At 59.5% G+C, this 27,037-nt stretch overlaps 1 protein-coding gene across 10 annotated transcripts in view; it reads left to right on the forward strand.

Moving 5' to 3' along the window:
* The window catches only part of LOC117881392 (myomegalin-like), a 162,662-nt gene that overhangs the window by 124,332 nt on the left and 11,293 nt on the right, over positions 1 to 27,037 (forward strand). For 5 of the 10 annotated variants that reach the window (XM_034778579.1, XM_034778581.1, XM_034778582.1 and 2 more), the window contains 21 exons: positions 840 to 1,227; positions 2,081 to 2,258; positions 2,695 to 2,811; positions 3,248 to 3,680; positions 4,313 to 4,548; positions 6,199 to 6,250; positions 6,880 to 7,112; positions 9,490 to 9,630; positions 11,643 to 11,834; positions 13,613 to 13,861; positions 14,171 to 14,302; positions 14,994 to 15,113; positions 15,929 to 16,076; positions 16,383 to 16,507; positions 19,088 to 19,297; positions 19,421 to 19,528; positions 20,850 to 21,076; positions 21,623 to 21,766; positions 22,341 to 22,479; positions 23,177 to 23,223; positions 23,682 to 23,742. In XM_034778579.1, coding sequence (XP_034634470.1) covers positions 840 to 1,227; positions 2,081 to 2,258; positions 2,695 to 2,811; positions 3,248 to 3,680; positions 4,313 to 4,548; positions 6,199 to 6,250; positions 6,880 to 7,112; positions 9,490 to 9,630; positions 11,643 to 11,834; positions 13,613 to 13,861; positions 14,171 to 14,302; positions 14,994 to 15,113; positions 15,929 to 16,076; positions 16,383 to 16,507; positions 19,088 to 19,297; positions 19,421 to 19,528; positions 20,850 to 21,076; positions 21,623 to 21,766; positions 22,341 to 22,479; positions 23,177 to 23,223; positions 23,682 to 23,742 — 3,680 coding nt within the window. Of the gene's footprint in view, positions 1 to 839; positions 1,228 to 2,080; positions 2,259 to 2,694; positions 2,812 to 3,247; positions 3,681 to 4,312; positions 4,549 to 6,198; positions 6,251 to 6,879; positions 7,113 to 9,489; positions 9,631 to 11,642; positions 11,835 to 13,612; positions 13,862 to 14,170; positions 14,303 to 14,993; positions 15,114 to 15,928; positions 16,077 to 16,382; positions 16,508 to 19,087; positions 19,298 to 19,420; positions 19,529 to 20,849; positions 21,077 to 21,622; positions 21,767 to 22,340; positions 22,480 to 23,176; positions 23,224 to 23,681; positions 23,743 to 27,037 lie in introns of those variants that run through there. The other 5 variants (XM_034778578.1, XM_034778577.1, XM_034778576.1 and 2 more) reach the window with 4 other exon arrangements.

Consider the following 27,037-nt stretch of genomic DNA (forward strand, 5'->3'; position numbering starts at 1 on the left):
GAACGGGTCCCATATGAGGAGAGATTAAAGAGGCTAGGACTCTTCAGCTTGGAAAAGAGGAGACTAACGGGGGATATGATAGAGGTATATAAAATCATGAGTGATGTGGAGAAAGTGGATAAGGAAAAGTTATTTACTTATTCCCATAATACAAGAACTAGGGGTCATCAAATGAAATTAATAGGCAGCAGGTTTAAAACAAATAAAAGGAAGTTCTTCTTCACGCAGCGCACAGTCAACTTGTGGAACTCCTTACCTGAGAAGGTTGTGAAGGCTAGGAATATAACAGAATTTAAAAGAGAACTGGATAAATTCATGGTGGTGAAGTCCATAAATGGCTATTAGCCAGGACGGGTAAGGAAGGGTATCCCTAGCCTCTGTCTGTCAGAGGATGGAGATGGATGGCAGGAGAGAGATCACTTGATCATTGCCTGTTAGGTTCACTCCCTCTGGGGCACCTGGCATTGGCCACTGTCGGTAGACAGGATACTGGGCTAGATGGACCTTTGGTCTGACCCGATACGGCCTTTCTTATGTTCTTATGTAAAATCAGGACATCTGGTCACCCTAAAGAGAGAGGGACGGCAGGCCAGGCAATGATCATTGCAGGGGCATTGGATATTGCCAGGAGTCCTGCCAGCCGCTTGGCCTGGCATGCAGCTGCCCAGGGTCCCTCCCAAGGCAGCATGGAGGGCGATCGATGGCCTGGGAGAACAGGGCAAGAGGAAGTCTCCAGCCCTCTCTGGGCTCTGGGGATGGGGAGTAGAGGTGGAGAGCTGCTCTGGGGTTGGGTTGTTTCAGGTTCCCCACGCTGACGGCAGCCCCCATGTCCCCTGCAGGAAAGCCCTGCTGAGCCTGTGCCTGGAGACCGCCGAGCTGAAGGAGCGGCTGGGGGGATCCCCTTTGTCAGAGGGTTGCGAGGATGAGGCGGAGGCCAGGGGGGCCCTGCGCACCCAGAGCAGGAAGCCGCAGAGCTCGGAGACAGTCGTCACCCTCCTCAAGGAGCAGCTAGTGCTGAACTGCCCGGAGGGCGAGAGCAAGTTCCCGTCCCAGCTCGTCACCGGCATGGCCACGGAGATCAACCGGCTCCGGGCAGAGATGGGGGTGGCACCTTCGAAGCGCCCGGCCCTGAAGGGGCAACTCCAGGAGGATCCAGCAAAGAGGCCCTGCCCTGGGTCCCAGGAGGTGGAGTTGGGACCAGCCCAAGCCCCCAGGGGCATGAGCCAGGTAACTCCCTTGGCTTAGGGGGCCGGGAGTGGAAGAGGTTCAGCCCTCAGCAAGGAGCTCGCTCTGGCCAGCAGGGGGCAGCCTTCTCTGGTTGCCTCTTGGTTTCCCATGCCAGGAGAGGGATGGAGCCAGCCCCGGGTGCCCCTGAACTAGAAGCCATTGCAGTAGATGGGAACCTGACATCCCTTTCCCTGGCCAGCCAAGCTGGGGGAAAGGGAGGGCAATATGGGCACCTGGGGCAGCCCGGGCTCCTTCCCAGTGATCAGAATGATGCAACAGAGCTGTCTTCATTCCCCCTGGCTCACAGAGCTCAGATCTGCCACAGAGCCTGCTCCCCAACTGCATCTGCCAAGGCAACCGGTTTTTTAGGAGGGGCTGCCCCCGTGGGCCACCTTTGTGCCCTTCCCTGTCCCGTCTGTCTGTCCGTCTGCCCCTACTGTGCCCCTTCCCTGTCTGTGTGTTTGTCTGCCGCCTCTGTGCCCTGTCCCCTGTCTGTCTGTGCATGCTGTTCCTCTGCCTCATTGTCAGTGACTCTGCCCCCAGCTTTGGCTCTGGACCCCAAGCTCTCACCCTGCCCCTGACATTTCTCCCCCTTGCTGTTGGTGCCGGTGTCCTGTGGCTGGCAAAGAGCCACCCTCCCGGGCAGGTGAGGGGAGGCAATGGGCCTAGGTGCCTGTACTGTGTTTGGGGCTGCCCCCCACCCCATTGCAGCCTGAGGGAGCGGGTGGGGCAGGCAGGCAATGGAGGGAAAGGCCAGAGGTTAGTTAGGTGACTCACGCACTCATTGTTCCAGCTGCATCAGCTGAGGGGGCTGGCTAGCGGCTGTGTCACTGCTTGCTTCCTTCCTTCCCAGCAGATGAAGGGCCGCCCTGCGGGCAGCTGGCAGCAGTTGGTGGAGCCGGCGGTAGGGCCGTCAGGGCAGCTGGTTCAGTGCCGGCAGCGCAACCAAGAGCTGCAGGACAAGCTGGCCGTGTCAGAGGCCACAGTACGGGCTCAGGCGGAGCAGCTGGAGCAGTACAGGACCCTGCTCAGTGAGTCGGCCTCGTGCCTGGTGCTGGCGGGGGGTGGGGGGAGAGCTACACTGGGGTTCCCTCTCCCTCTGCACTGGGAAATGGAGACAGCTGGGGTCCTGTCCTTCCCGCATCCCAGGGAGCTGGGCTGAGGCCAGGCGGGTGAGAGAATCCAGAATCACAGACACAGTCTGGAATGGAGCCGTTCTGTGCAGAGCTGCAGCCGCCTGTCTGGGGCCAAGGGAGAACAAGTGGGGCCCTTGGTCTGTGGGACTCCACTATAGGTATCTGTCCCTGGGCTGGAGCCCCACTGCGCCGGGTGCTGCCCAAATACCAAACAGACACAGCCCCTGCCCCAGGTAGGAAGCAGCATGTTCCCAGCAGACATGGGGTCCCAAGCCCATGGAGCCCACACGCCAGAGGCCCAGGCTGCCATGTTGGCTCTTTGCCCCGGCAGGCGAGCCCTTGGTGCAGCAGGACAACAAGCAGGTGCAGGTGGACCTCCAGGATCTGGGCTATGAGACGTGCGGGAGGAGTGAAAATGAGGCCGACCGGGAGGAGACCCCCAGCCCTGGTAAGAAGCAAGTGGGGAGGGGGCAGGGCTGGGGGGAGATGGCAGCCTTTGGGCCCAGGCCCTGGAGCTCTGCCTCCGGTGCCGTCCCGTGCCCAGCAGCCCACCGGCACGGGCACTCTCACCACTTGGTTACTGGCAGTTTGCTTTAAAACGAGCTGCTCATTTTGTGGGACCCACAGAAAATCTCTCTGGGTTTCTCCCTGGCACTCTGCAGTGGCAGTGATGCTACCCAGCCCTGCCTGGGGCTCCCCGGTGCCAGGCAGTACCCCTGCCAGAGGCCTGTGTGTGGTTCTCCTGTTCTTATAGGAGCTGACTGAGAGCCCTACGGCCAAAGCTGCTCCCCCAAATCCCTCCAGCCCATCTCCCCATGGGGCTTAGACCCCCAGAAGCAGGGGCTGGGCACCCCAAGACCTCAGGCCTTCCTTTCCCTCCCCAGAGTGCGAGGAGCCAGATGTGTTCAGCAAGGCCGGCCTGATGGAGGAGCTGAGCCGACCGGGTCCACGGGGGAGCCTGTGCTGGGGCCAGTCGGAAGACGTTGCCGTTCTGCAACAGCATGTGCGGGAGCTCCAGGTGCAGCTGCAGAACTCAAACAAGGCACTCCAGAGGCTACAGCGCCGCACCCGCTCCTTCTCCAGCACCAGTGACTACGCTTCGGGCGCCGAGCGGCTCCACAAGCTGGTGCCCAGTGCCACCGACGAGGATGAGGGCTGGCAGTCTGATGGCGTTGGGGCCTTCTGCCCCCCTGCGCTCCAGGCCAGCAGAGACCTCGAGTGGCTCGTCCACAGGGTGTCCCTGCTGGAGGCCCAGCTGCCCGGGCCCCGGGCAGGAGGGGTGCTGCCTGAGGAACTGCGCTCTGCCGTCTGGCCAGGGTAGGGAGCAGATAGGCTCCAGAGCAGGTGGAGGGGGACAGGCCTGCTGGGCCAGACCCACAGCTGGAGGGAGTGGGCCGTGGCTTCCAGGCAGCGATGCTGAGTTACAGCAGCTGAGTCTCTGGCCACGTGGGCCATGCACCCAGGGCAGGTGCCAGTTAACTCTGGCATCCTCCCCTCCAGCAGGCAGCAGGTGAAAGGCCCAGAAAGCGGAGGCACAACCCAGCACGGACTTGGCATAGCTAGAACCATTGGGGCGGTGAGAGCATCTCCGGGCAATGGGCTCTGCTCTCCACAGCCATGCAGGCCCCTGTGCCCGGAGCGAGTGCCCTCCAGCAGCTGCTGAGGGATCCTTCAGAACCTCCCCGCGTCCTCCTGCGCCTGTGTCTCAGGGCTGGGGACCTCAGGGCTTGGCCCTTTGCCAGCAGGAGGCCAAGGGACTGGGCTCAGCCTCGCTTTGAGTGCCTTCGCTGCACAGGCCAGAGGCTGTGGAGGCTCCAGCTCTCTTCTGGCAGCTCGCTTGTCTTGGGGAGGGACGGTCTGAGAGCAGCCAAGCCGGGGTGCCGCCCCTCTCTCTGCCCAGCTAAGTCCCCCCTCTGGCTGGCTAACCCTCCTGCCCTCTGCCCTGGCAGGAAATATGACTCGCTGATCCAGGCCCAAGCACGGGAGCTCTCTCACCTGCGCCAGAAGATGCGGGAAGGGCGCAGCGTGTGCCGCCTGCTCACCCAGCACCTCAGGGACACTGTCAAATCCTTCGAGGAGCTTCTCCGAGGCACCGACATCGACTACTACATGGGCCAGAGCTTTCGGGAGCACCTGGCTCAGGGTGGCCAGTTGGCCGAGAGGCTGAGCAGCAAGCTGAGCAGCAGTGCGTGGCTGAGTAACATGTTGATCTGGGGGCACCACTCAGGGCCGGTGCAACTTCCACCTTGCGCCCCACCCCCCAGCCCTGCAGCAGCTCCCCGCCCCCCCCCCCGAATCGTCCCCCTCGTGGCAGCTCCCCTCCCCTCCCCCTGCTCTAATTCTCCTCCCCTCCCAGGCTTGCGGTGCCAAACAGCTGATTGGCGCTGCAAGCCTGGGAGGCGGGAGAAGTGGAGCAGTGATGGCGTGCTCGGGGAGGGGGCGTAGCAGAGGTGAGCTGGGGTGGGGATCCTTGCAGCAGCTCCCCCTCCCCGCCCTGAGGCACCCCTGTGGCAGCTCCCCACCCCAGCTCACCTCTGCTCCGCCTCCTCCCCGAGCACCCCGCCCCCTCTCTAATTCTCCTCCCCTCCCAGGCTTGCAGCGCCAAACTGCTGGTTGGCGCCGCAAGCCTGGGAGGCGGGAGAAGTGGAGCGGTGACTGCGCACTCGGGGGGGGGGGGGGGGAAAGAATGTAAAAAAAAAAAAAAAAAAAAAAAAATTGGGGGCATCACTTTTTGGCGCCCACAAACCTTGGCGCCCTAGGCAACTGCCTAGTTTGCCTAAATGGTAGCACTGGCCCTGGCACCACTGGCTGATGGAACTCCCCGCCACTAGATCTCATTGAGGCCAGGGGCTTAGGAGGATTCCCCAAAGGATGAATGTTTATATGGAGAGAGAACAGCTGCAGCTACAGGGCTAATCTTAATACTACATGAGAGGGGACATAGGCTTGCCTACCTTGGGGAATGACTGTGTTTGGAAGGAAAGTCCCTCAAGTGCTGGTGATCCCATAATTGCCCACTGCAGGAGCTAGTGTGTCCCATGGTCAGAGACTGCGCTAGCCTCATCTGCCCTCCTCTGGCAATTGCTGTCTTTGCTGGTTGGCTGACAACAGCATTTCCCTGCACATGCTAGGGAAGGTCCCTTTGTATCTGTCCAGCAGCTGACGCGTGTCAGGGTGTTGCTGGGCAGAGCTGGAGGGTGAGGCCCTGAGATGGCTCCACCTTGCACTCAGAGCTGGCTGGGGGCCAGGGTCCCACAGACAGGGAGGTTACCCCCCAGGCATGGAGAGTGCTGCCCTGGCCTAGCGTAGCTGCATGGCCACTCCTCCCAGGATGGCTGCCCCCTCCGGAGCAGGTGGGAACAGCTTGGGGACTGGGGCTGGAGCAGGGGCAATTTAGTCTGGGGGTACTGCATGAGGGAGGGGACCCGGGGTCTGTCAGTGGTCTCTCAGTGACGGGCCTGTGCTCTCAGTGGTCTCTCGGTGGGGGGGCATGGTCTCTTGGTGATGGGGGGTTGGGGGCCCTGTGGCTGTTGTTCCTCTGTGATGGAGGAGCCATGGTCTCTCGCAATGGGGGAGGAGGGGGGCGTGGTTTCTCAGCGATGGGGGAGGGGTGTATGGTCTCTCGGTATCACAGAAGGGAGGGTGCTGTGCTCTGGCATGGGGGCCCAAGGGGAGCTGGCACTGTGCCACCCTGCACCCCTGACAGGGCTTTGGAGCAGAGCCCGGAGCTGGAGTGCGGAGCAGTGGAGCTTCAGGTTTTTGCCTGGTGCTGGAGCGGAGCCGGAGCACAGCTTCAAAGCCCTGTCTGACAAGACCCCTCTGGCTTTGCTTTCAGGGGATCGCTCTGACGTAGAGGATAAAACCGGACATGAATTCGTGGCGCTCAGGTAACCACACGGGTGATTCCAGGGAGCCCTGGGATGTCTGCTCTGGCAGGGTACCTGCCGCACTGCACAGGGCTCAGGCTGCCTTGCAGAGCAAAGGGCACCGGCCTCTTCTTCGCTGACCGGCTGCTGGCAAAGGGGAGTCCGAGGGCCTCCCGGGGCTCTCCAGCTGTGCTAGACTGCCTCTCCTTTACTAGCCCCGTAAGACTGAGCAAAGAGGCCAGCGGAGCCCATTCCCAGCCCAAGGGAGACATTGGCTAGTAGCACGTAGGCTAATACCTGCAAAGCTGTCTCCTTTGCGCCCCTGCATGCAGGGGCCCGGCCATGCCCAGGAGCCTGGGACAGGGCATCTGAAGACTTTTATATCAGCATGCAGGGGTCTTTGTAATGAGGAACACCCTCATGAGAGCAGGAAGGGGCCCATGTGGGCAGATGGCTTGGATACTTGAGAGTGAGTGGGAAGCTGGGTGTGCCGAAGACAAGGCCATCAGACCCTGTAGCGAGAGGGGGAACGGGAATGCATGGGGCAGGGGAACGCATGGTCTCAGTGCACCATGCGAGGCCACCCCTACCGTGGGACATGTGCACTGTGCGCGCGTGTAGATGTGGGGCTGACACATGCTCCCTCCCAGGCTGAGCAAGGAGCTCCAGGAGAAGGAGAGGATGATCGAGACCCTTCAGGCCAAGCTCCAGGAGCGCTGCGAGACCCCATCCAGCAGCCGTGCGCTCTCCGAGTCACCCCGCTCCAACAGCAGCGCCTCCTTCCTGTCTGATGGCCCGGAGGCCTGCTCCGACGGGGATGCCACCAGCGAGTACAGCCAGCTCCAGGGGGTTCGCAGCGAGCAGCCGTCCCGGCACCTCACAGGTAAAGCTGGACGCTTCTGTGTCCCATGGACTGTGCCCAGGCAGGGGCTGGCAGAATGCGGAGGCTGCCCCGAGCCCTCTGTGCGCTCTCAGGGCTGACCAGGGCACACAACGGGAACTTGTCTCTAGCTATTGCCTCTCAGGGAGGTGGATTAGCTACGCCGATGGGAGAGCGCTGTCTCACGTAAGCATGACAGCTGCACCAGTGCAGTGTGTGAAGTGTAGGCCTGCCTTCAGAATCGGGGGCACCCGCCTCACTCATAATGACCCTTCCAGCTCCTCCCACTGAAGTACCTTTAGGTGCTGTCAGACATCTGTGAATTCTCGGGACGCTGCTGGCTTGGAATCGAGGCTGTGTGAAGCTGTTCCCTGGCCACCTCCTGCCCCGGAGTCCCCTGCCACTCAACCATGTTATCCTATAAAATAATATTATTTTTCTCCCCTGGGTGGTTGTGTGAAGAGCCCCCAAACACCAGGGAAGCTGGCTGGGATGGGAGGGAGGTGGCACTTGTCTTCAGTGGCTTCTGGACCTGGCAATGATTAATTGACTGCCAATTAATGACTGAGGTACTTAACACCTTGAGGGAGCCACCAAACTTTGCAGGCTGGCTAGAGCTGTGGTGGGAACCCCACTAGCCTTTACAACCATGCTAAATACCTTGAGTGAACTGATTGCCATTGCGCTCCTGCTCTGAGAGCCCAGCCTGGCCTCCATCGTGCGGCAGGACACAGAGTGGATAGAGAGCGGGACCCAGAAAGGCTGGCTCTCTCCCTGCTAGTTTTGTCTGGTTCTCAGAATTTCAGGGGTTACTTGTATTGCTAGGAGAGGGAGCGCTGGACAGGGTGGGCTGTCAGCGGTTGCAAAGCCGGCGAGGGGGATGGAGGGGTTCTTGGGGCTTGTCTATATGGTATGGCAAAGCAGGCCAGAGGGCTGTGACTTTTAAAAGGTGTTGCACTCTGACTGCCCTGCCTAGACCCTGCTGGTGCGCTCCAAAAGGTACCTAGTGCACGTTAAAGAGGTCTCTGGCTGCGTGCCCTAGGCACCTTTTGAAGCACACCGGCAGGGACTGGGCAGGGCAGCTAGAGGGCTTCACAAGCCTCACCCTGCTGGTGCACTTGCCTGGTAGCCCCTAGACAGGCCAATTCCCTGGCAGGAGCTGCTGGGACACTGATTACCCACAGCTGACTCCCAATTGCCTGGGCCTCTTGGATGATGTCACAGCCATGCCCCATTGGGCAGAGCTGAGCCCTTTTCACTCCTCCCCCTCCCCCGAAAGGGACTGATCCTGCACTGCCCATGCAGGCTATTACAGCAGTGTCTCAGGGCCCCCTTGGGCTGCGCTCTGCGTACCAGTGGGGATGTCCAGGATGCAGATGCATGCAGCCAGCGCATGGGGCTTAGGCTGTGGGGCTGTAAAATTGAAACCCCAGAAGTGGGGAGGAGCCTGGGGCCCACCCCACCCACACTCAGACATCTACACCGCAGAGTTAGAGCTAGGATGACCAGACAGCAAGTGTGAAAAATTGGGACAAGAGTTGGGGGGTAATAGGAGCCTATATAAGAAAAAGACCCAAAAATCGGGACTGTCCCTATAAAATCGAGACATCTGGTCACCCTAGTTAGAGCCCCGCAGCCTGAGTTGATAGATGGGGGCCAGCTGTGGGGGTTTCGTAGCCGAAACACCGGCCCCTGTCTCATAGCTAGGGAAGCCCCATAGATCAAAGATACACACCGTGGAGAGGTGTACTGCCGTGTAGCCTCCTTTTTGCATATTATGAAACTGAGGCACGGAGGGCCTGCTTTGGACTCTGGTGTGACTCCGAAGTGGCTCTGCTGGAGCTAGGGGGATTGCTGTAGGTTTACACCAGTGTAACTGGGATCAGGATCCAGCCCAGAGATTCCAAGCAGCTTGCCCAGTGTCACCAGGAAGCCGCTGCAGGGTTCCACACAGAACCTCTTTCGGCGCAATGCCCAGGCTTCCCAATGTGACCAGCAAGCGGGTGTCTGTGAGGCAGGCTCTGACCATGCGTGTGCATCTCCCATCTGTGCTGGGGTGCCGTAGGAATTCAGGGAAACACCCCACTTCCCCAGCCCATTCAGATTCAGGTCAGCAAGGGGCTGTTCTATGGAGAATGCCGAGACGCCGGGTGGCCTGGGGGCTGTGTTATGTCCGGTCTCCTCTCTCTGCATCTGCTTTAGAAAGCTTGGGTCACCCGCTTCCTCCCCAGTGCGAGGGTCCTGTCGAGGCGCTACACCTGCCTTGGCTGCAGTGGCTATTGCCCCAACCACCAGGGATGCAGCTGGGCGCTGGTGCGTGAGCCCGCACTGTTGTCGGCTCTCTGATGTGACCCTTTCTCTCTCGCCTGTGGGTCTCTAGACGTCACTCACCCTGCTACTCTGGCATCCAACCCATCCCCTGCCGCCGCACCCCACCAGGCTCCGGCAGAGTCCATCAGAGGCTACCCCACTGGGCCATCTTCACAGCACCATCCCATGGACGGCGGCCAGACACGCACAGGTACAGGCAGCCTCCGGGCTGCCGCAGGGACAATGGCTTTGCAGGCGGGGTTAGCAGAGCTCAGAGGCCAGTCCTGAGGGGCTGTCCCCAGGGGTGGAAGCTGCTCCACAGCTGCCCCCCTCCAACCCTCCCTCATTTGCAGAGGGGTGGAAGCTGGCTCCACCGGGGCTGGCTCCTTGGCATTCTTCGAACAGGACTTGGCCTGCTATGCATGGAGAATTTTACCTTGTTGGCATCTTGCTGGGGGTTCCTCTGCTGCCGTGTCCTTCCCAGGGCTGGGGTGTAACAGCGCTGGAAGGTATGTGGGGGAGGAGCCAGGATGTGGGAGTGTCGGGGTGGGGTTGTGGGGGAGAACGATGGTTGTGGGCACGGACAGTGTGGCCAGAGGCTGGTCACCCTGAGGGGGTGATCATGGCTCTATCCCAGTCTGGCTCTAACCGGCGCCCTGGCCGGGCTCTGCCTGGAGCCTGGCGCAGGTGGTGCATGATGGTCTGTTCACTAGCAGGCTGCCGTCTGTGGCAGGAGCTGGGTCAGGGGCTGAGCTGGAGCCCGCGGTAGGAGCAGATACCGGCTGGGGTTTGCATCTTGGCTGGACAAGCAAGAGTTTGTGTCTGCGGGATTTCTGTGCGGCTGTTCAGAAGCAGTGTCCCCACCCTGGATGGACTGGGCCTGGCCCGTCGCTGAGGAAAGGCACTAGGGGATTGCTAGGTGGGCGCAGAGAGTGTGAGCACTGCAGGGCTCTGTCGGAGCTGGTGTCCCTGTCAGGCTGCCCATGCCAAGGTGTGAAGCTGCTGGAGTGCGGGAGGCAGCGTGGGGCTGATGGGGGGATGTGTGTTGAGGGATGGCTTCAGTTTAGCTCAGGGCCGCGTTCCCTCTCGGGCAGGAGTCACAGCCGATGGGCCAGGCCCCCGGCATGAGTCAGTCGTGGGGAGCTCCATTTCCTGCAGGGCAGCGGCTCGGATTCTCTCCTGCGGCGGGGCCAGCCCTGATGGCTGCAGGCCATAGGGGCAGGGACAGCTGCTGGAGATGCAATACGGCTGTACCCTGGTTGTCACAGGGCTGAGGAGATCATGGGAGATGCAGCATGGGGTGGCGTGGCCTCCCCTGGTTGTGGGGGCGGGGGGAGCGCTGAGATGGCCACGGGATGTGTGGAGTGTTCTTCCCCTCTTGGGGGACTGTGATGACCACAGGATGCACGGCATGGCCTCCCCCGGTTGTCAGGATGGCCGCAAGAAGCATGGTGCGGCCTCACCCCAGTTGTCAGGGGCCCGGTATGGCTGTGGGGTGAATGGCACGGCCTGGCCCCAGTTGTTGGGGGGCCAGTATGGCACTGAGAGGCATGGTGTGGCCAGCCTCAATAGTCGAGGGGCCGGTATGACCGGGGGGGCGTGGCATGGCCTTTCCTCAGGTGTCAGGGGCCAGTACAGCCCTAAGAGGCACAGTGTGACCAGCTCCTGTAGTCGGGGGGCCGGTCCGACTGCAGTGGACACGGTGTGGCCTGGCCCCAGTTGTTGGGGGGCCGGGCCGGCTGTGGTGGGCATGGTGCAGCCTGGCCCCAGTCGTCAGGGGGCAATTAGGGCCTTTGGGGAACGGTGTGACCTGGCCCCAGTTGTCGGGGGGCTGGTAGGGCCCTGATGGGCGCGGTGCAGCCTGGCCCTAATCGTTGGGGTGCTGGTACGGCCCTGGTGGGCATGGTGCGGCCTGGCCCCAGTTGTCGGTGGGCTGGTACGGCCCTGGGGGACACAGTACAGCCTGGCCACAGTTGTTGGGGGACCGGTATGGCCCTGGTGGGGGCAGTGCGGCATGGCTCCCGTTGTCAGGGGGGAGGTACGGTCCTGGGGGGCGCAGTGCAGCCTGGCCCCCGTTGTCAGGGGGCTGGTATGGCCGTGGGGGGGTGCAGTTCTGCCTCACCCAAGTGGCTGGATTTTCCGGGCAGCCCCAGTGCCAGCTGCACCCCAAGCCTGGGCCTGGCTAATCTCTCTCCCCATCTCTGCTCTTTCTCCCATCTCCAGGGTTGCATTTTGACTCTTTGTCCAAGCCACTGAGCGTCCCTCTGACGCCTGCCCCTGGGCCATCTGCCTTCCTGCCCTTCGGCCCTCCTCCTCCCGCCCCCCCTGCTCTCCTGGGCTGCTGTGGGACGCCTGTCTTCTCCTTGGCCGAGGTGCAGCAGGAACTGCACATGCTGCAGAAGCAGCTGGGAGAAAGTGAGCGCCTCTGGCTTGATTCTTCTGCCTTCCCCTGGCATGTGGCTCTGCATGGCTTTCGCAGCTCCCCATGCCTGCACTATCTGTCTGTCCTGGGCACACGCTGTCCTCACCGAACCAGCTACTCCTGCTGCAGCCCCATTCCCAAGCAGGGAGGCAGGAGAGAGGCATCAGCTGGCCTGGGTCCACTAGCACCAGCAAGGTTGAGGTGGGAGGGGGCAGGTAGCTGGGGGGTGGGCACGGTAGAGGGGAGAAGACTGGAGAAATGGTCATTCCCAGAGGGACTGGGGGGGTCAAGGCTGGGAACTTGGAGGGGGGTTCCCTCCTGTGTACTGTGGAGATGGGGGTGGGGGCGGGATAGGAGCTGAGAGAGGGACCTCCCCCCCTTACAGATCCATAGTGCAGAGACTGGGGCAGGGTAGGAGCTGAGAGAGGGATCCTCCAGCCCCATCGTGCGTGGAGGGATCATGCCAGGCCCCAGCGTGGCTAGGCAGAGTGGGTTTCAGGCTTCAGAGCAGCAAGGCGTGAGAAACCCTCTTGGAGATGCTAGAACCCAGGGATGCCTGGCATCTGCCAAGGAGCCCCAGCCCATGTGCCTAGCCTGGCTCTGGCAGGGCTCAGCTCAGCGTCTGGCTCCTCTGCTGAGATGGCCAGAGGTGGGGCCAGGTGGTGCAGGCTGAGGTGGGGCAGCTGGCTGGGGTCACTAGGATCTGTGCTGAGACCCTCTGATTCAGTTCACCTAACAGGCACCGGAGGGGCATATCCCAGCTGAGCTGGGCTGAATTGGACTGACCCTGGGTGTCTCCCTTTCCCCGATTCCTCTGAGCTGCCCAGCCCCATTGCTGATGCGTTTGGTGCCGCCCCAACGCAGGCTGGCGCTGGGCTGGCTGGCTGGGAAGGCGATGGGCTCCCTGTGTGCTCTTGGCTTGTTGGCCCGATACCTCGGCCTCTGTCTCTTGCTGCTTGTCCCCAGCCCTCGCCGATGCGTGGCAGCGTGTTGGCTCAGCTTGGTGCCTGCCAGTGGGTCGGTGTCACAGAGTGGTCCAGCTTGCAGTGCTTTGCGGCATATGTGTCACGGGGCATTGTGCTTCGCAGCGGGGACATCGGCTGCCCCGCCTGGTGTGACGTGGGAGCTGCCCTCGGATGCCAGAGGGTTTCTCGCTGGTAATTGGGCACAGCACTCCTACGGGTTCTGGGCCGGATGCAGGAGCAGTGCGGGGGCTCTCTGGCCTGGCTACGGAGCAGGGCAGAATGAACAGTCGCAATTGTATCTGTGAATGTGCCCTGGTCTGCAGACAGGCCTCTGGGCAGAGGCACTGACCATCTGGGCTGCTGAGGTTGCCTTTGGGATTATAGCCATTGGGCCAACAAAGAGCCTGCAAGAAGATCAAGACCCCTCCCCCCAACCTGGGAGTCCAGGCCCTGGCTGGCAGCACAGAGGCAATGGATACACTGCTCTGACCCACACTTTTCTGCCTGGGGCCCTGCATCAGTGGGGAGGCTGTGAGTACTGGGGGACTCCCCTGGGGTGTCTCGTTGGGAGAGTTTGGGGCTGCCAGGGCGAGCCAGGGCCCTGGGGCAAGTAGGAAAGGTGTCCCTGTGTGGCGCTCAGCAGAGCCACGAGTGGCTCTGAGCTGGGCATGTGCACTCAGGACCTTCCTGTCCGGGCACCTCCTCTGGGCATTCTCTCTGGGACAGGTCCTGCCTTCATCCCCAGGGTGGCACCCAGCCTTGCCCTCCTGTGGGCTCCGGACCCACTTCTGTCCATGTCTGTCTAGGGGGACCTCTTGCCGCACCACCAGTCAAACCAGTGCCACTGGCCAGCAACTTCAGGGAAGCCAGCACCTCCCGCTGTCTCCACGTTCCCCATCTCACCCCACAGTCTTGCCCCCTGCAGAGGTCCACCCAGCTGGAAAGGAAAGCAGGGGCTGCCTTCCTGGAGAGCAACTCCCTCTGGGCCCAGCCTCACATGGGGGCCCTCTATGAGCACTTACCCTCTGGGTATCCAGATAGCCACAAGCTGACGGGTAAGAGCTGCGCCGCGGGGAGGGGAGGAGCCGTGGGCTGGGGGCGGGGGTAGAACTGTGCCGTTGTAGGGAGTGCGGTCTGGTGGGTGTCCCGGGGTAGGTGTGAAAGGGGCCGTGTGCCCTCTGTACTGTAGCAGCCCCAGCCTGTCAGCTCCCTTTGCTCTCGTCCTGCTCCTCGGGCTGCGGGGGACAGGGGCCAGCCAACGCAGGGAGGTGGCTGTGGTGCTCAGGAAGCATCGTGCCCTCCTGACCTGCTCCCGGCTGAGCCCTGGTGTCCCACCCAGCTTTCTGTTCCCCCGGCGAGTGCAGGTGCTGACTTGCTGGAAGGACACCTGGCGGAGATCCGCAGCCTGCGCCAGCGCCTGGAGGAGTCCATCTGCATCAACGACCGGCTGCGGGAGCAGCTGGAGAAACGCCTCGCCACCACCGCCAAGGGCAATGGTACGGGACAGTACTTCAGGGTGCTCCATGCCACTAGGGTGGGCAGCACACAGGGCACAGCACACTCTGTGCCCAGAGAGTGTGGGGGAGTGACTGGGGGGAACCCAGAACCCCCTATGCCCAGAGGGTGTGGGGCAGGGTGGGGGAAACCCAGCACCCCCTGGGCCCAGAGAGTTTGGGGCGGGGATCCGGGGGGGTGTACCCAAGAAGCCCTGTACCCAAAAATCACAGGGTGTGGATCTGGGCTGGGTACCCGGCAACCTCAGTACCCAGAAGGTGTGGGGCAGGGAGGTGCTCGGGGGGCTCAGAGAGGGGTCGCTGTTGTCTGCTCAAGTCCCTAGAGCCCAGCTCCCAGGGTGGGTGGGTACATCTCCTTCCCTGGGAGGGAGGGGTCTGGCTGGGGCTCAGCTCTCTGCACCCCACTCCCTGCCCCCATTTCCCAGGGCCCAATCCTGGTGGGGGACCCCTCATGGGGCTGAGCCATTTCTTCTCCACAGCCGTTCCGTCCTCTCTCCTCCTATCAGTGTGGGCTCAGCGCGGGCGAGTGGGTGGCCAGCCTGGGGGTGGAGTGCCCAGGGCTTCCTTCGGGCACAGCAGTGGGCAGTTGGCGCAGACTCTGGGAGAGGCCCAGGGGCTCCTGCAGGGAGTGTTGGCAGCTTTGCCCCGGATGTCACGGCTGCTCCTGTTCCAGGGTATCCCACCAACATCTACATCCAGGGACTGGAGTCCGTATCCTCATTGAGCAGCGAGACCCAAGCCCTGAGGGAGGAGAACCAGAGTCTTCAGTTCCAGTTCACTCACCTCTCCAGAGGTAGGGGGCAGGGGGTGGCCAGCCACACACTGCCCGGCACGAGCCTCTGTGCAGGGGGTGCAGCCCAAGGGCAGCGCGCTCAGTGCCAGCCCCGGCTCTAGATCTGGGCTCTCTGTATGTGTGGCGCAGACCCCACTCCTTGGGACCCAGAATCGCAGGTAGGGTGACCAGACAGCAAGTGTGAAAAATCGGGACTGGGGGTGGGGGGGTAATAGGAGCCTATATAAGAAAAAGACCCCAAAATCGGGACTATCCCTATAAAATCGGGACATCTGGTCACCCTAATCGCAGGAGACCCCCAGACACAGCTGGACCTTGCTCCTTTGGTAGGGGCTGCGCCGATCCGCCCCCCATGTGTTGGCGGCTGCGGCTCCTACAGCTCCCTGCTCTGTGGATGCGGATTGGAGAGCAGGGCTGGTGCATGGGAAAGTGCTATCCCCCTGGGCACAGGCCTACCTATGTGGGCATCAAGCGTCCTACAGGCACTGCCATGTGGCATTGGGCCCTGCCCACCCTAGGCACGTGGCCCCTCCCCTGCCCTAGCCCCATTCACCACCTTGGCCATTACTGTTGGGCTTTGCCCCCACCCTCCCCGCTGCCAGGTAACGGAGCTCTCCCCTCCTCCCCCTTCCCTGGGTAACAGGGCTCTCCCCTCCCCACCTGGGGCGGCAGATAACGGGGCTTGGTGGTAACAGGGCTCTCCCCTCCCCCTCTGAGGCGTTGGGTAATGGGGCTCTCCACTCCCCTCTGAGGTGTCGGGTAATGGGGCTCTCCACTCCCCTCTGAGGCGTCGGGTAATGGGGCTCTCCCTCCAGAGCTGGAGCGGCTGCGTGAGGCCATGCACTGTAGGCTGCAGGAGGCCGAGGCGGAGAACCGGACACTCGCACAGGAGCTGGCAGAGCAGCGGCAGAGCGGTCGTCAGCTGCGGGAGGAGCGTCTGGCTCTCCAGGAGAACAACCACAGGTGGGGGTTGGGATGCCAGGCAGGGAGAACGGGGGTGTGTCTCAGAGCTCTGAGGCGTGGCACTGGGTGGGGTGTGCCACGATCACACAGCACACAGACTGGCCCTCTGGCCAGTTGAGCAGCATCCCAGGGGCACGGGGTCCCGGCCCACTTGGGTCTGTCATGGCACCACTGCTGAGGGGCTCTGACGTCACTGCCCCGCTCTGTAACATCACGGGGGTGTGTGTGTTAGCAAGAGAAGGGCATGGGGGGTGGCAGCCAGTGTGCGGCCGTGCCCCTCTGACTCCGGCTGTTCTGTCTCTGCAGGCTTGAGTGCACGGTGCCGCTCCTTCAGCAGCAGTGCGAGGAGAACCAGCGGCTCTGTCAAGCCCTCTGCACCGAGCTGCGCGTCCACGAGACACTTTCCGGCTCCTCCCAGGCGGCTCCCTCGGGTACGTGCCAGCCTGTCCTGCCCGGTCTGTTGCATTGGGGCCAGCTCTGCCTCTCAAGTGCCCCAGCACCCCCCTCTGCACTGGGGAGCCCATCTGGAGCAGCTCAGTACAGCCCTTGACTCTGGAGCAGGGGCAGCGCCCCCAACTGGTTAGAGCGTGGCCCCATGTCTCAATGTGCTCGAATTGACCAACTGTCCTACTCCCAAACAAGCCCAACAGTGCCATCTCAGACCGGCAGCGCTGGCGGCAGGGGCACACAACCAGCCTTGCCCCAGCAGCAAGGTGGCACACCTGGTGGCACTTCAGGGCAGGCCAGGGAATCCACCCAGGCCTCCTCTGTGTCTGGCCATCATAGCAACCCCATAGATTTATAACCAGCTCTGTCAATGGGTCTGTCTGTCCTGCCTGCTGTCCCCTTGTGGGAGGCACCGTGTTTGGTGCTGGGGTGGGTGTCCCGGCTGCCCGCCTCAGGTGCCGGGCTCCGGTTGGGGGCACCACCCCCTGTGACAGCCAGCTGCCGGGCTCTGGGCAGGGACAGAGACCCAGGATGGGGTGAGGCCATGGTGGGTGTAGCCATCTCCAGCCCTGTCCCCTGAGCTCCCTAGAGCCCCATGCTGTGTCCCCTGCCGTGGTGAGGTCCCACCTGCCTGCAGTGGGGAGCCCCCCAGAGATGGTCCCCCAGGTGGGGTGCAAAATGCCTCTGTCAGTGTTCCCTCCCCACTCTGAACTCTAGGGTACAGATGTGGGGATCCGCATGAAAGACCCCCTAAGCTTATCTCTACCAGCTTAGGTTAAAAACTTCCCCAAGGCACAAATTCTTCCTTGTCCTTGGAACGGTATTGCTGCCACCACCAAGGGAGTTAAACAAAGATTTAGGAAAAGAACCACTTGGAGTTCCTGTTTCCCCAAAATATCCCCCCAAGCCCCTTCACCCCCTTTCCTGGGGAGGCTTGAGAATAATATACCAACCAAGTAGATTAACAAGATGGGCACAGACCAGCCCTTGGGTTTTTAGGACACTAAAAACCGAACAGGTTCTTAAAAGCAGAACTTTATTATAAAGAAAAAGTAAAAGAAGCACCTCTGTAAAATCAGGATGGAAGGTAATTTTACAGGGTAATCAGATTCAAAACACAGAGGATTCCCCTCTAGGCAAAACTTTAAAGATACAAAAAAACAAAAACAAAAACAAAAAACAAAAACAGGAATAAACCTCCCTCTTAACCTAGGGAAAATTCACAAGCTAAAACAAAAGATAATCCAACACATTTCCTTGCCTTTACTTACAATTTGTAATCTTAGAAGCTTAGTTCAGCTACGGCTTTGGGAGATGTATTTTTCCCTGCCCTGGTTCCTCGCTGACCTGGAGAGAACAACAAAGAGAACAAAGCAAAAACAAAAAAACCTTCCCCAACTGATCTGAAAGTATCTTCTCCCCTTATTGATCCTTTTGGTCAGGTGCCAACCAGGTTATTTGAGCTTCTTAACCCTTTACAGGTAAAGGAGGAATTTTATGCTACCAGTGGCTGTATGTTTGTATGCAGAAGGTGTAGGGAGGGAAGCTGCTTCCTGCATTGCCTGGGCCTGAGTTCATCCCCCCCGGGATTTCCCCCCCACCCCACTCCTCCCACCCAGATCACCTGTGAGCCAGGGACTCCCCACCCTCCCCATCCTACCTAGTCCAAGATCTGCCCTGCCCTCCCTACCCCTTCCCACCCCCACCCTGTCCAGGATCTGTGCTACCTCTCCCACCCCCACACTGTCCAGGATCTGCCCCGCCCTCCCCACTCCACGCTGTCCAGACCAGAAGCTGCCCCGGCAAACAGCCTCTGCACCTACAAGACGTTACAGCAGCTGCTGGCCTGTGGTTTGATGCCCAGACAGCTACAATGGAGCTGAGGTTGAGTGTCCCGATAGCTGACGTCACTCACCTGCTGGCTGGAGTTGGTGTCCCCAAGCCCATGAGGGGTCCCAGCACAGGCCCTACACTGGGGACCATGCCAGGGCCAGGCTCATGGACCCACAGCTGATTTCCAGACCCGTGGGGTTTTGTGCCCCACCCCTGTGTGGTGTCACTACAGGACAGAGCTGAGGATTCTGCTGGGAACTTTGTGGTTTGGGGGGGGGTGGTCATTAACACCTTGAACCCTTGAGATGCAAGCTGTGTTCCGTGGGAGCTTGCTGCCTGGGGAGCTGCTGGGTAGAGCTCGGGCCCTTTGGGGGCCTGGCTGTGCATCTCCAGACCGCAGCATATTGGGATTTCTGTCCCTGTGACCCCGCCAGTGGCTGTGCTGGGTTGGGCTAGTGACCCCATCCCTGCATGTTTCTCACCGCCCTGGCGCTCCGCACCCTGCTCCTCAACCCCACACTGACGTGGCCGGGCACCAAGCACACTGAGCAGCCTTTTCGTGCCCCAGCATGTCGCCATGCTAAGCTGGGGCTGGTTGAGGGCTGCCCTTCACTGCCCATGGCGGCTGGGGATGGGAGGATCCATGGGGCTGCAGGTGCAGGGGGGCAACACACCAGCGTGCAGGGGGTGGAAGGCACGGCTAGTGACAGAGCAGCTGTGTGTGTTGGCAGCCTGCAGTGGAGATGCGCATTGCAGACCACCTTCCAGCAGCGAGCTGGACACCCTCCTGGCAGAGGTGCGAACTCTGCGCAGGCAGCTGCTGCATGGCATCCAAGTGAACAGTGCCCTGAGGCAGCAGCTGGCACAGCAGCAGCCGGAGGGAAGCACTGTCCCCCTCTTCGCTACACACCAGGCTACGCCCGACTGGCAGCCCTTCCAAGGTAAGAGAGGCTGTGCCAGCCCCAGGGCACTGTGTGGACCCCGCTGGCCCCTCGGGCACCCTGATGCCTGGCAGAAGTGCCATTAACCTGGTAAATGGACCCTTTGTCGTCTCACCTTTGCAGACTCCAGCCCTTCTCCTCCAGTTCGGGATGTTGGCATGAGCTCCCCAGCTCCCCTCTCCCCGCCCGCCCTGCTCAGTACTCCGGCCCCGCTCGCCCACCGAATGAAAGGTAATGGATGTGCCCTGTCCCCCAGGGAAGAGCGGGGCCATTGCTGCAGAGGGTCCTGGAGCACGGGCGGCTCAAGCCAGGCCCCGTGGGCAGCGAGGGTGGGACGCTTGGAATGATCTGGGGCTGGGAGCCCAAAGGAGGGAGTCAGTTGGTCACACTCGAGGTGTTAAGGCCGGGAGGGACCATCTCATCCCACCTCCTGCATAGCATGGGCCGGAGACCCTTCCCCAGGAATTTCTGCTTGAGCTAGCCCAGTGGCTTTCACCCTTTGTGGACTCCTAAAATGTTTTGAATGGTGATACGGACCTCTTTGGAAATCTTAGCCATAGTCTGCAGCCCCCAGGGGTCTGCGGGCCACAGGTTGAAACCCACTGAGCTAGAGAGACCCTCCAGGCCTGAGGCAGAGACTCCTGAGGGAGCAGAGAGAGGCCAGCACCTTCTGGGGAGATGGTTCTGGGAGCCTTGGATTTGAAGAGCACGTGGGTCCCATTTTGCATGGGGCATTCCAGCCTCCCCATTCCCTGGGTCTGGGTTTCACACTCCCCTTGTCAGGAGGCCAAGGCACGAGAGCGTTTCCCTTCGTCTCTTCCCCTGAGTGAATGCTGCATTTTGTCCAAGTCTCGTGGGGCATCTCAAGCTGTGACCTCCTGCTGGGATGCAAGCAGGGAACCAGGGGAGTGCAGAGCCACAGTGGGCAGCCCGCCCGCCCCCCAGAGAGGCTGGGTCTGCAGGTGGCAGGTTCTCGGTGGGAGCCATATAGCATGGCATTCTGGTGGCCCATCGGAGCCGGGCGTGTGGCGGGATCCGAGTGGGGGGCTGAGCTCGGAGGAGGACAATGCGAAGCGTGGAGGCTAGGAGAGCTGGCCCTGTGCCGCCTGGAGAAGTAGCGATGTGAGGGCTGGGATGATGTAGAGCTGCAGGTTGCATGTTAGGGAAAGGTCATGGTTGAGAGCTTCAGAGATTGCTAGTGACTGCAGGAGTCCAGCCTGAGCCACGTTGAGGGGCCTGGGTTTGGCAGGGCAGGGGCCCAGCATTACCTGAAATCAGCCCACCTAAGGTGGCTGAGGTTGGGCTTCCAAAACTGGGGGTGCCCAGCCTCCCTCGTGATGTCTGGAAAAAGTGGCCTGCTGCTCCTAGGACAGTCTGGACAAACAGAACAAGCTGCTTGGGGGCACATGGGGAGTGAGAGGTTAGGGAAGTGCCAGCCCAGAGCATGTACATGCTGGCGCTAACCCCCCCTTGGTGCTGGGCCTGGCACTGGCTAATGCAGCCCTGATGGGCTCTCAGGGACACCAGCAGTGCTGACCCCTCTTTGCTCCAGAGCCACCCGTGGACAACCCCCTGGTGAGGAGGACTGCCCCTGCGCCAGCGAGAGATGCCCCAAGGAGTTCATCTGCCAGCAAAGGCGGGTGCCAGGTCATTGGCCACGTGGATGACTATTATACCCTGAAGCAGCAGATCCTGGAGGGCAAAACGCTGGTCCACCAGATGGCCTCTCTCCTGCGGCCTGCTCTAGCCATGCCCAGCCTGGAGCCCCATGGCACTGAGGTAACTCTCCCTGGACATCGGGAAGGGCCAGGCTGCTCTGAGCCCTCTGTCGAGAAGGGAAGGATCAGGGGAGAAGCGGGCAGAGCCCTGCATAACACCGCTCTCATGGTCCCAGCCAGGGAGCTAGCGTTTCAGGCTGGCCCCTCCAGCTCTCCTGGGGAACGCTGGCTCTGGGGGACCTGGAAAGGATCATGGGGGTCTGTCCTGACCTGGGTGCATGGGAGACCATCACCTGCCCGATGGACTCAGCTGGGTGCCCTGAGATGGGGCGTTTACTGCTAGGCTGGCCAGAGTGTGTGGGCAGTGGAGGTGCTGGCCCCAGGGAAGGGGGCCAGATGGGACGGACCTGTCTCCATCACTTCTGGGACTGATTCCAGAGCTATTTTGGCTGCAGAGGGGGCCAGCCTGGCAACGGGCTATCGGGAACCTGGGCCATTGTGCTGGGCAGTGCCCTCCCGTGAAAGCCAGGCGTGTCGTGGCTCTGAGTTTGCTGTGACCACTGAGCCGCAGGGCAGCGTCTGCATCAAGTCTTCTCTCCTCTGCAAGGCCCTGGAGCGGGGCAGCGTCCGGCAGCTCCTGAGCGCCACAAGTGCCCTGCATCAGCTCCTGGAGCAGTGCGCCTCCCTGCTCGCCACCTTTTGGAGAGGAGCCCTGCCAGCGGCCCCCAGCCCAGCCCAGCCCCAGACTGTGGTGAGTGGCACCCACCCGGCACCCCTCGCAGTTCATGCCAATGTTGCCCCCATGGTTGCCCAGGCAGCCCCCAAGAGTCTAGGGCTCCAACGGATGGGAGGGCAGGGCTCATCCAGGCAGCTTGTGAGCCGATGGGGATTAAGAGCTGTCTGGGTGACTGGGCACTCCTGGGTCCAGGGAGCCCTCCGCTGGGTGCTCCTGTGGGAAGGCTGGATGGTGTTTCTCCTCGCCCAGGCGGTACCATCCCAATCACTCTGCTCAGCCTGGTGCACCAGACAGGGCATAGGGCCTGCTGCTGCCAGCAGCTAGGGGACTGCTCCATCTGCGCAGTACGGGAGGCTTGCGCATTGTGGGGTGCGGGAGCAAGGGGCTAGCCCCAGCTCCCTGCTTGTGGCCCCTAGAGCCTCCAGCAGAGGCTGCGGTAGTTCACACTAACCCACCTGGTTCGGGATGCTGAACCACAGCTCTGGACAGCATGGGAGGGGGCGAGTGCCTGCCCTGGGGTGCCTGGGAGCCAGGCTGTGGTTTGCAGAGGCACATGGCCCCTGCTGACTGTGTCCCCATCTCTGCCCAGGAGCAGGCAATGAAGGACGAGCTCCTGGCGCTCAGGGCCAGGTTAGCTGAGCAGGAGAATCTGCTCCAAAGTGCAGCTGAGCGCCTGCAGGACACCTGCCGCCTGAAGGACAACATGGAGCACTTCATCGTCAGCCATTGTAGGTGCCCCAGTGTGGCGGGAGGTGGGCATAGCCATGGCAATGGTGGGCACAGAGTGTGTCCCCACTCCCCTCGGCATCCGTCATTAAACAGCACCTGCCACCGATGGTGCTCAGAACTTGGCTCCCCATGGAGTCTGCGACTGGGGGGCTTGGAGCATCCTGCCTTCACCCAGCTGTCTGGCATAAGTTAGTCATACCAGGCTGGCATCCCCATCTTGTGGCAGGGGCCATGGCTCCAATGCCGTCCAAATATAATGAACAGGCTCTGCAGAGTGGCCCCACCAGTGTCTGGTAGCCAGCTGGCCCCATCCTCCCTCTCTCCCCCCCGTCCCCCCGCCTGCTGTTATCATCATCAGGCATAGCCAGCTTTGGGGGCTGTGCCCACTGGCCTGCTCTGAGCGGGACAAGGCCTGGTATTGCAGGGGTCCTGTCTGTGCTGGAGCCCCCGGCCATAGGGCTGAAGTAGGGGGGCACAGTAAGCAGACAGGCCCAGCATGGGCCAGGCCTGGCTACACTGCTCTCTGCTCACGTAGCTGGAGCCAGCTGGGGTTTGCTGCTCTGGGGGATCCTACAATGACCCTGCCCCTGCCCCCTGCAGTTTGGTTCGTGGGAAGCGACACCAATCCTGACACCCCCTCCCTGGGGTCAGGAGGGAGCGGTGCCCACTCTGATTCCCCCCCCCCCCCTGTTGCAGTGACCCAAACACATGCCGTGCTGAGGAAAGCAAGGACAAACCTGGAGGTGAGTTAGGACCAGGACTTGGCAGGGAGCCCCCCCACTCCTCAGGGGAGGAGCAACACCAAGGCAAGGCAGAGTGGGGCTGAGGCTGGGAGGGGGGTGCCTGAATGTGGGGGGAAGACTCTAGGGAGGGCAATAGGGCTGAGCTCAGGCTGAGGGGGAGAAGGGAGCAGAGCCAATGGGGGGGAAATGAGAGCTCGGTCTCTGGTGGGGATGGAGAGTGGGGGTGGGGTGTACACCGAAGGGGTGGAGCCTGAGGGGGGTGCAGGGGCCCTGCCTTTCTGCCCCATCCTTTCCCCCTACCCATGCAGTGGGTCCTTCCCCCTCCCCCATCCCAGGGATCTCTCTCTCTCACCCCATCCCCTAGTGGGTTTGCTCTCTTGCCCCGTCCCTGGGAGGTGGGAGGGTTGCATCCCATCCCTAGGTGGGGTCTCTCACCCCATTTCTCTCTTTCTCCTGAGTCTCTCCAGAAGAGCAAGCCCCAGGGCTCCTCTGTCAAATCTCTTCCCTCCATCGGCACAGGTAACGGCCCAGGCTGGTGCCCCCGTGGGCGACAGGGCTGCAGTGCAGAGTGCCGGAGGGGCCTGTCCCCCTTGCATGGCATGCGGGCAGGGAGCGGGGTGTGGCAGGTGCCATCCAGGGTTGTGGGGTGGGCAGGGCTGAGGCAGTGGAGCGAGAAGCACTATCAGCGCAGCGCTGAGCTGCCCTGGCTGGGAAGAGCCCAGTTTTTTTCCACAGGAATTGAAATTGGGGGAGGGGGGGTTCAGGGCCGATGAGAGGTGAGACCATGAGGGCGAAGATGGGCTGTATGGCTCCATAGTAAAAACTGAAAAATATTTCATGACCATTTTATTAGATTTAACTCATGTTTTAAAATCACACAAATTAAAGTTGGCTATTCAAGCCTTCTATGAAGCACAATATCTACATCCTTCTTGGTTTCTTGTTATAATTTTGCACAACTCTGTTAACGAACTTCTTGAATGCAACGTGTTCATCTTTGGTGGCTTCTCATGTGTCCGGTACTTCCATTCCTTCAATTGATGTGCTCATTAGTTCATTCACATGAACAGGCAGAAGGCGACTTCTTTCAGAGCACAAAATTCTATTCAATGATGAAAAAGAAGGCTCAACTGTAGCTGTTGTGACTGGTAGTAGCAAGAGATGAATTCCTGGTTCTTTCATCCCAGGAAACATAGCATAAAGATCAGGTGGAGTCACTAGTGATGATAAAAAAGAAGTTGAAGTCAAATCTTCATTCATTCATTCATTGTATGATATTCCACTCTGTGTTCAAATTCTCTATTCTGTCCTGAGCACATGCCAGCCCCATTGCTGGTAGTGCCTCACTCCACTCAACTGTCAGTGTTTTATAGGACAGGGATCTGTAAAAGCTATGTAGAGGTTGAGTAGAATCTAAAAATCGCTGCTGTAGGTTTTTAAGAATCAAGTCTGTGTACTTTTTCAGTTGTCTTAACAAACACTTCTTGTCCTCTTCACTTAAGGATTAAATATAAATGTCTTCATTAGTCAACTTCTGGACTGAAGTCTTTGCTTCTACCAGTACTTTTTCAGTCGATAGCTTTCTGAGCCAAATGTAGCTTCTATTGCTGGACAAAGATCTACTACTGTTGTAGCAGATGCCTGGATGGCATTGTTTAATGACCCAAGTGGTTTCAACAGTGGACTTACAAGAGAGAGATTGGCAATAGTCTTCTCTGAATGTAGTAGCAAAAATAATCCACCAGCCTCACTACTTAGATCCATCCCATCTTGGTAGATACTTTCCAAAGCCAGTAATAACGGCTGGAGTAATTTTAAGACAACAGCCAAGGATCACTCATGAGAAACCCAGAGGGTTTTCCCAGGTGGGACTAATTTGAACTTCAGTCCCAGTGTATCTTCTGTATTTTCCAAGATATTCAGTCTTTTTGGACTCTTGCTGAAAAAAGAATATAATGAAGAGTCTGGAGCTCGTACTCGCGCTAGTTGGAGTAGATGGCCTCTGCAGTGTGTATAGGAGAGATTAGGGTTACACTTTTCTCTGAGCAAAGCTTGTACTCCACCATGTCTTCCAGAGAATTTGCAGCTCCATCAAATGCACAAGTAGCCATCTGTTTGGGGTCCAATTGACAAGCATTTAACTCTTCTAAGATGTGGGTTGTCACAGATGCAGCCAATGGGTCTTCTATAACTTGAACATCTAGAAATGCATCTACTGGCCTACCACTGACATCAAGATAACATACACAATGACTTAATACTTGATGCCCATTTGCATCGGTGCATTCATCAGCCATGTATGCAATTTTTTTGAATGTGGTGAGAGAGGAGTTCCTCACTTTTTCAACTGTTGAGTCTTTCACTGTTGCACCACATGCTTCTAGTCAGTCAGTTGAGTTTCTTGCAGAAAGGTAGTTAGCATTCGCTGGTCTTGTTCAGAACCAGTGTTCAACTTCAGGATGAACAAGTGACAATGCACTTAACATTGGCCTCCAGTTTGTAGTGTGTGGTATCTCTTGCTTAAATAGAAAGTATGATGCCGCAGCCATGTTTGTTCGCAAGAACTGTGTTGTGGCTCCAGCATTCTTAACAGCCTCATTACCATTCATCCTTGGTCAGTGGAGACTCAGAGGTGCTTTCACATGAGTTCACCTCCCAGGTTGGGGGCAAGAAGGCACCTTGCTCGTTCCTCCAGCTGCTCACTGTTCGCTCTGGCCACTGTTGCTCGTTGTGCTACCATTCACTCCATCACTCTGTTGCCAATGGCCCTGCACTGTCACCTTCTGCTACCACCTGCCACTGTGACCTCTGTGAGTTGCTCTCTTGAGGTTCCACCCAATTTTCAGTGATTTCAGCTGAGCTCTCAGTGGGGGAACCTCACTGCTAATGCAGACTGGGCCGCCTCTTCCACAGAAACGCTGTCCCACAGCAGGTCTAAGCACTTAGACCTGATTATCAGTGATTTCTGCTGTAGTGGTCACTTAACAAACCAAAAGATTATCTCTGGAGCCTAATGAGCTCTGTTTTTAAACAGTGGAGAGGGGCAGGTCAAATACTACTTGTGACTCAGGCAGACCATCAAGCAAAACACCTGTCTCAATCCTCTCTCTTGATGCCCTCAATCAGCACAGGCTAAGTACAGTTCTACTGCCCTTTACTCATACAGTAAGAATAACATTTCATTACCACCCCCTTCCGCATTCAAGTGATTTGTAACCCAACCCCAGCCAAAATCTATCACGTGGGCAACAGAGCTCTGTTTGCTGGATACCTAGGTAGATTAGGTGTGAATGTAAATACAGTCTGGATCTGAAGCCTTTCTCCCCAGCCCCAGCTCATCACTAGCTGTCAGGGAGAGCTCATTGAGACTTTGCTTACAAATCATCATTTGAAATTATTAGGTTGGCCAACATCACCGAACTGAATGCACTGACATTGTCATAAAAACAGCTGTATAAGGAAGCTAGTCTATGCTCATACTTTTCAAATCTATTATACTTTTTCAGATACCCGTATTTTATTATACACTGTCTATGCTTTCAAAGTGTGTATTAATGTTTCAATTCAAATGTCCAAACAATCACTAAATTGGCAACACTGCATGTAACTAGTTCACAAAACTGGGGGAAGGGGGTGGGGGTGTAGGGAAATCCCTGGCAGAGCCTCTGTCCTTGCCCAGCTCCAATGGCAGGGATGCCTGCAGCCCCAGGCCAGCTCTGCCATGGGCAGGGCCCAGAGCCTAGCAGCTGCTGGAAGCTCTAGAGGAAGCCCTGTTCTCCTGGCAACCCCCACTGGTGGAGATGTCTCTTTGGGC

Source organism: Trachemys scripta, chromosome 8 (genome assembly GCF_013100865.1).
Source record: "Trachemys scripta elegans isolate TJP31775 chromosome 8, CAS_Tse_1.0, whole genome shotgun sequence".
NCBI classification, from domain to species: domain Eukaryota; kingdom Metazoa; phylum Chordata; order Testudines; family Emydidae; genus Trachemys; species Trachemys scripta.